General features: G+C 33.2%; 1 protein-coding gene across 1 annotated transcript; it reads right to left on the bottom strand.

Moving 5' to 3' along the window:
* Window positions 1-2,792: 2,792 nt before the first annotated feature.
* On the bottom strand, window positions 2,793-5,204 carry LOC144559369 (indole-3-pyruvate monooxygenase YUCCA8-like). Its single transcript, XM_078308385.1, has 4 exons — window positions 4,557-5,204; window positions 4,014-4,262; window positions 3,219-3,341; window positions 2,793-2,972 (listed from the first exon to the last, which is right to left on the bottom strand). The coding sequence occupies exons 1-4, from the start codon at window positions 5,202-5,204 to the stop codon at window positions 2,793-2,795; spliced, it is 1,200 nt and encodes a 399-aa protein (XP_078164511.1).
* Window positions 5,205-8,835: the final 3,631 nt, after the last annotated feature.

Raw genomic sequence — 8,835 nt, 5'->3', positions numbered from 1 at the left:
ACCATCAACTAGACTTAGACACTATGTAACATATTAAGTACAATATCCAATATAAATCTTTGTGTCATATGATAATATTTCGATCGAATATCACACTTTTCTCACTAATATTGAAAAAAATTGGAACCAAAAATTTATGAAGAAGCAATTAAAAATCCAATTTGGTGTAAGGCTATAAATGAGGAATTAAAAGCTTTAGAACAAAATGAAACTTGAAAAATTATTTCTCTACAAAAAATAAAAAATCGGTTGGTTGTAAATGAGTATATAAAACCAAATATAATAGTGGTAGTACTATAGAAATGTATAAAACAAGACTTGTAGCTAAATGATTTACCCAAACCTATGACATAGACTATAATGAAACCTTTGCACCGGTGACAAAAATGAATATCGTGAGAATTTTATTTTCTATTATCGTAAATAATGATTGGAGCCTTTACCAAATGTATGCTAAAAATATATTTCTTCAAGAAACACTTGAAGAAGATGTGTATATGAACACTACCACCCAGTCATAAATTAACAACAAACTCTAACTTGGCTTTTAGGCTTAACAAATAAATCTATGGATTAAAGCAATCTCTACGAGCATGGTATGGTAAATTTAGCTCTTATTTAATTTCTTGCAATTTTAAAATTAGTAATGCCAGTCATTCTTTATTTACTAATTGTGATGGAATCAATATAACTCTCATTTTAGTGTATGTAGATGACATCATAATCACTAGAAATAATTTAGAGCAAATCCAAAAAAATAAAGAAACAACTAAAAAAAAATATGACATAAAAGATATAGGATATCTTAAATATTTTTTAGAAATAGAGGTAGCATCTTTGGATAAAGAACTCTTTATTTCTCAAAGAAAATACAAATTTGATCTATTAAAAGAAACCAGTAGGTTAGAATTTAAGCCGTCATCTATTTCAATTGACAATAAGTGCAAATTAAATAATGAAGATGGTGAACCTTTAAAAGACATAAGTCAATTTCAAAGACATGTAGGAAAATTAATTGAGTGAGTCTATGGTACTATATATGCATATTACGATTTGGCACCGTGCTACGGCTCTATATTTGAGTTTTCAAATCCTAACGGTCGATCCGAACCGTTCATATTGTTCTCCATATTAATATGTGTTTGGAGACCAAATTTTATATTTTTTGAAACTTTTTTACTATTTTTTTAGATTTATTGAAAATCACTGTTTTTGGATGGTCCAGAATTTTCAGATCAAGTGATTTTCTAAATATCTAAAAAAATAGTAAAAAAATTTCAAAAAAATGTAAAATTTGGTCTCCAAACACATATTAATACGGAGAACAAGATGAACGGTTCGGATCGACCGTGAGGATTTGAAAACTCAAATATAGAGCCGTAGCACGGTAACAACCCGTGATATGCATAGTACCATAGACTCACTCAAATTAATTTATCTAATGGTTACTCGTCCGGATATTTCATTTTTCATAAGTCAAATTAGTAAGTTAATGCTCTCACCAAGGACACCATATTTAGAAGATGTAAATAAAATTCTGAGGTACTTAAAAAGTAATCTCGGTAAGGATATTTGGATGAAAAATAATTATTCTTATGATATATATATATGTGGTTATTCTGATGTAGATTGGGTCGGAAACTTCGATAGAAAATCGACAACAGGTTTTTGCTCATTTGTAGGCAGAAATCTAGTCACATGAAAAACAACAAATAAATATTGTAGTACGATCAAGCGCCGAAACTGAATATCGTGCTATGGCATCAATTGCAAGTGAACTAACATGGATCAAGCAACTTCTATTAGATATGGAATTAAAACTCAAGAACTGATGAAAATGTATTGCGACAATAATTCGGCACAATATATAGCTTCAAATCCCATGTTACATGAGCGAACAAAACATACAGAAGTGGATTGTCACTTTATTAGAGAAATTGTTCAAGCAAAGGAAATTGAAATACCATACATAAAAAGTAGAGATCAACTCGCGGATATCTTCACCAAATGCTTGAATCGAGTCTATTTGAGAAAATTACAAGCAAACTATTATTGTATGATATATACATTCCTAGCTTGAGAGGAAGTGTTAAAATGTAAACTAGAATTCAAATTATAACGGTTAGTTTATTTAATAGAATATATAGGAAATAGTACATAGTAGAAAATGGTGCTTTGTAATTAATAGCAATGAGAATAGTGCATTCCAAGAGGTAGTTTTTGAATGCCTTGTAACTATAAATAGGATCATATGTAAAGCTGAAAAATAAAATTGTAATACAATTTGTTTTCTTAAACTCTTCTCTCGTCTTAAAAAAAAATACATAAGCATAATGCATATATACAAAATAGTGCACGGAGCCATGGTATACAGAAGACGCTGCACCCTCAATCTTACATGGAAGCATAAGACAAACCACATACTGCAAATTTATGTCGTGGATTATTATGAATTGTAGTTATTAGTTAATTATCCACATAAAACAGATGTAACAAAATTTAAAACGGTTCAGCCTTCTCTGGAATTAATGATCTCAAAACCCTACAACGAGAACAATAATAATAATAAAAAACATATATATTTTCTACTAGAGAGATTAATTAACTATCTTCTCGCAATGAACATAGGAAGTAATCTCCATTTTCAAAGAAAATTAACTATGTTCTACCCAAAAAAAAGAAAAAAAAAAGATAAAACTTGTTATCATCAAATTAAACTAGAACCCCTGAAGTTGTCCCTTAATTTCTCACTAGCTAGTTTATTTACAGTGATTGTACCAAATATTCATGTCTCACAATTTGTTGTTTTTTAACCAAGTTTGAGCTATATCTTGGGCCACTTTCAAAGCATCTAAACTTGCACCATAGAGCCCTTTTCCGGTGAAACCAACTGTGTACAGGCCATTCTCTCCATTCCATCCATTTGGAAATGCATTTTTGGGCATCCCTTCTCCAGTAAAAAAATCACAATCCTGTAATTAAATAAACATAAGGGTTAAATGGTACGAAATTACAAGTATATCTTCCTGATGGACAGCAAATTAACCCAAGCCCACTATCACTATTTTCTTAGTTATATTTCCCAACAATTGATCAACTTTTTAAGAGTATCCCTTTATCTTAATTATCTGTGGCATAATATGTTTCGTTATTTTATCTGTTGGTTTTGGGACCCAACTCAACTTTTCAGAAAAAGAGTGGAAAGTTTAGGGAAGTACCTTAAGCCAAAAAGGGACATTGCTTGTGTAACCGGTAGCAAAGAGAATTGAATCAAATGTCATCTCATTTCCATCAATGAATCTCCCTCCGTTGGTTGTGAACGACTCCACCTCAGGTACAACCTACAATGCCATTGTTTGTCAGCTATCTGATTGAACAGAGAAGAGTGAATAGAGAGACAGAGAGATTCAAAATCATTTGAAAGTCCATGTTAACAACGACTGGGTTTTAGATAACTCATGAAAAGAAAGTGCAGGCCAAGAACGAATCACTTGTATGATTGCATGTTAGCATGTAAGTTCATGTCTTAGGGCGTGTTCGGCGTGCACGTAGGAATAAGAATAGAAATAGAAATGCAGAATTTTTGAACTGATTTTTACTGTTTACGTAAGAAAAAAAAAATTTCAGTCTGAGTGAATTTTTTTTTCCCACATGAACAGTAATTTCCGAACAGGCCCTTATGTAGTATGCTTCTCCGGCCATACAATAGCTTCATATACTTAATTGGCCACGTGCCAAAAAGGATTGGTCATAATTTTTTTTTTTTTTGCAAGATGGATTTGTCATAACAAATCATGTAAAGTGTAAATACTTTTATGCTCAATGTCAAAACATTAATGAGGCTTATAGTTAACTTTTAAAGAACATAGCATCTTAAGTCTCAAGAATATGCAAAGGAGAAAAGAACCTTTTGCAAAAATAGAAGAAAAAAGTATTGTGAATTGAACGAACTTTTCGAAATATAGTAAAAACAACATCAAAGAAGCGGGGGGTGGGGTGGTTGTTTTACATACCTTGATACCGCCAGATTTAATTAAAGAAAGTGCGCCAGCATCCAAAACGGGGCTTTTTCCAGTTGTACCCTTGATCTCCAATGGGCCCACCTTCGGCCTTTTGAGCCCATATTTCTCCGTATCACCTAAAATCACTTTGCTTGCCAGAATCAGAAGCTGGTCAACTAACTTGACTGGCAACACTTTTAGGAGCTTAACTATGAGGTCAAATGTGGAGACGCCAAACATTTCTCTTGGTAGAACATGAACCTAATCATTTTTAAAAATTTAGTTTCAGACACAGCACATATATATATATAATATTTACAAAAGAAATATAAACCATAAAAATGTTTCCCTCATTATTCCCCTTGCCAAGCTCTAGCAAATGACTACCTCATAAACAAAAAATGACTAGACTATGCACGTTGACCGGTGACAAAAGTGCACATTAATGGCAATTGGAACAGTATATCATATCCAGATGGAGTATTAATAACTGTTAATTATGTGCAAAAATCAAACAGCGCAATGACTCAATGAGAGAGAAAGAGAACAACTGACCCCACTTCTGACAGACAAAATAGGAAGTGCACCATGCTCAAACAAGTCTAAACATATCTCCATGCCTGAGTTGCCACACCCCACCACCAAAATCTTCTTCCCTTTGTAGCGCTCTCCATTTCTGTACTCACTTGAGTGCAATGCATCCCCTTTAAACCTCTCTCTTCCCTTCACCATTGGAACCACCGGCTCTGCATTCTCTCCTGTTGCCACAATAATCCACTTTGAAACATATACCATGATATCTCCATTGCAGTCCTTTGCTTTAACTCTCCAGACTAACGAAAAAGGATCATAACGGGCTTCGATAACATTTTGAGAGAAGCGAGGGGGGATGGAAAAATGCGAGGTGTAGGTCTCGAGATACTGTAAAAACTGAGATTTTGAGGGATAAGTTGGAAAGCTTGAAGGGAAGGGAAGATGGGGTAGCTCACAGAAGTGTTTTGGCAAGTGGAGAGTGAGTCGGTCATAGGTACAGTTTGCCCATAAATCCGCAATGCCGGTTGACCGCTCAAGAATTATGTACGGCACTGACAGGCAGGTGAGACTTGCGGCAACTGCAAGACCAGACGGACCCGCTCCTATGATGATCGGGCCTTGGATGAAAGAAACATGTTCTTCTGGGATGGTATTCCAAGTTGTTGCCATTGGTAGTGGGTTTAAAGCTTCGACGATTGAGAAACCTCGATTGGTTACGCTATCTGAAATGCTAGAGGTTGTTTTCTACTGAACCCTGCTCTCTTTGCAAGATCTTTCTACAAAAGGCACAATCTGTTGATTCTTAAGACATTGAACCTATGAAGGATACCTAGAAAACAAATGAGCAAATTCTCTCTCTAGAACTGAAGAAAAGATGTTGGGCCGGGGTGATAGATATATACTAGGCGGCATGAAGCTTAAATAAGGGAGACCTGGAGAGTATAAAGGGTGACGTGTACATACGTTGGAAAAAGTAAGATGGACTGTTTACCTTTTTAGTAAAAACGATATTTCTAGGTGTGCCTTATTTATGCGATACAAATATATTAATTAAGTCTATCTATATAGCAAGTGTGTGATTGTTTTGTACCATTAATAACTAGTATGTATTTTACAATTAGTAATGGTCCATTGCCGACGTTGTAGCAAATAGCTAGTGTGGATTTCAAAACTATAAGTTTGCATTATAGTATATTAACTGATAACGTTAAATATATATTACAACCAATATTATATACATTGGTTTGCATTATACAACCAATTATTTGTATGATCAGTTGTACATGTACCTATTTACATCTATATATCACCAAAATATTACAAGTCTTACCCTAATCAATAACATAAAACTACACATCCGGCCATTAGTACATTATCAATCTTACTCCTAAGCAAAGCAAAAACTACAAAATCTTATAAGCAAAAGAACATCATAGTCTCATCCAACTACAAGCCATACCAAACTGAAAATAAGCCCCAGACGACGATAAAATAATAAAAAAATAATGGAGAATCTTTCCTTGGAGAATCTTAAATCTTATATAAATATAAATTAAAAATAATATATTTATATATAACTTGACTTGAGTAAAAAGAAAAGACTATTAAATTCTTTCAATAAAACTTTAGTTATATATTTTGTTTTTTTCTAATACTAATATTTTTCTAATACTAAATATTACTCAACTATAAGATATTTAGTTATCTACCTACATATATATATACCATAAGTCCTCATCCGAGTCTGTTCCACACATTGCTTCCATGTCCATATCCTTTGCCATATCCATCATATGTATTGCTAGAATTATATCCTTAATTCATATATGAAAGAATAAGAGTAAGTTTAAAATATAAGTTGCTCGCCTACTCTTACACGAAGCTAATGCAATTATGTTAGTGGATATATATACTACTAACAGGTTTACATGATACTATTTCCCTTTATCAATTCTATAAAGGTCTATCTTTGAAAAATATATATGCATCTTCTCTCTCTAGCTAATTCCCAAAGTTTTACTGTGTCTAATTTGCATGGCGTGACCCCTTCAGTGAACCTATATATGAAGGTTAATTTGCAGCCCTAACAGATCAGGTCCATCATATCTTATAGAGAAAATTTGCATGAATTCCATATTGTTTTAAAGGAGGCCAAATGTTTCTCTTTCGGTTATTGTCCGATACACAGCGCGCTCGCTAATTTAAAAGAATTGTTTTTATTGTACTTATCCGAGCATACATAATTAATGTATGGATCCATTTTTTACATCTATAAAGATAAGCATGCCCCGTGACCAGCATAATTATTCAAAAAAAGAAAAAGAAAATGTAAAATGATTCTTTTTTTTTTCAATTGTTATTAAGAGCTTGGATGCCAAGGTAGAAGAGAATTTACAAAGCATTGTTTTTTTTGTTGAAACAAGGCATAATAGCCCATTTTCATTACTGAAAATTTAATTACAAGTGTGCCTACTGAATTCTAACACCTCCTTACCACATTTTGGTAAGATACCTCAATTCAAAAACTACTACAAAGCTTAGCCCAGCTACCGGACCCCCTTCAAAACATGCGTACCTAACCTGATATCCGCTAATCTGCACCAGTAGTAGCATCTAATTCACAAAGCATTAAACTCCTATGACTAAGTCAACTTGAATGATTCTCAAATTATTAGCAATTCAGTAGGCACACTTGTTTCTGGCATGGTACTGTTTATGTAGGAATGTAATGACCTTTGTTTCTTGAATGAAATGGGCATATGCCTTTTATCAAAAAAAAAAAATATATATATTAGCAATTTATCGGGGATCATGATTTTGGGGGAATTAATGATGATATATTTATCTATTTAACATAATCAAATCTCCTGCCCACCTGTGACAGGAAAATCCTACACAGGTCCTTCCGTCTATCCATTTCATACCTGCTTCATATATGAAGATTATTTGAGTTTTGAAAAACACTCTGTACATACTTTATATTGACCATCCAGATTGAAATAGGCATGAAATGGATGGATGGATGGACCTTGTGGGCAGGGTTCGAACTATCCATTGTTCTGGCGGTTGAGCTTTGTGTGGTTGGGTGGGATTGGAGAAATAATATGGCTAATTCTTCATTTTTTGAGATCATTTTTCTTCATATGATTGGCAAAATATTATGTACATATATGGTTTACAATAATATGCTTAAATTGTTCCTTTTATATTATACTGATAATGTAACCAATAACAAATGCATGTAAAATTGCCAGCAGGACATTAAGTCATTTTTGTTTATTGAAGTAGGAACTGGAACTCAAACTCACTCGATAGAAGCAAGCAAGCAACTGTTCAGGTGGTTCTGCATATAAGACTATTGACATATCATATTGATACGTCATCATATGTAAGCCCTTTCTCTGTTAACAGTATTTCTCTTTTATGTCTACAGAAAAAATCTGAAAGATACTTTACACATACACATATTTATAGTTTTGTTCTACCATGAAGATATGGGGCCGTGAGGAAATGTCACCTGGTGCATGTTAGACATGAAATAGTATCTGATCTAGCAATGCAATTAAGGGGATTGTGGCATTGGTGATTGGTCCATGTCAGACAGAGTAACTATCTTTTACCCTTGCTAGTAAATATAAATTCCACATGTTGTTCTCTCTATAGTTTCCCTTTGATGAATCATGAAATATGTTCCCCTTATATCCCAAAATAATGACACCTCTCTAGTTTGTTTGATACGTCCATCAGATCTAGGAAATGCACCAACAGTTAATAAATTATTATAATACTACCAGATATAAGGCGATGCTGGCGCATGTACAACCAGATCAACTGGTACTGTACCAACTAGGGCTTCATTTAATTAATCTCTCATATTTTCCAAAATTTTGTGCTGGCTACAATTAATTATTAATTGTTTCCAGTGTTTTTTATAATTACCACTTGAATAACCGTTTACGTATGTCACTGTATCAGTCAAAACTCAAAACTAATAATGTTCCAGAAACATAACACTTGCATAGCTGATTTGACACATAATTTCAATTTTCAATTTTTTTTTTTTTATAAAAGTTGGAGGACAAGCCATCTAACAAATGATTTTTTCCATCTAGGTTTCAACTTGACCTCTCACATAGAGATTATGTATCTTTGCCACTACATCAAATTAAGGCTCGTTCTTATTTTCAAAGTCTTTATAATTATAATTATTTATACACAATAGTATTAATCAAGTTAAGCAGTGAGCTAAGAAACTGTATAAAATTAGAAACAACAATGTCAATCACTAGCAAGTTACCTG

The sequence above is a fragment of the Carex rostrata genome, chromosome 9, assembly GCF_964058835.1.
Source record: "Carex rostrata chromosome 9, lpCarRost1.2, whole genome shotgun sequence".
Lineage (NCBI taxonomy): Eukaryota > Viridiplantae > Streptophyta > Magnoliopsida > Poales > Cyperaceae > Carex > Carex rostrata.
Note: the sequence above shows the minus strand (reverse complement) of the source record. Positions and strands in the feature narration are given on the sequence as shown.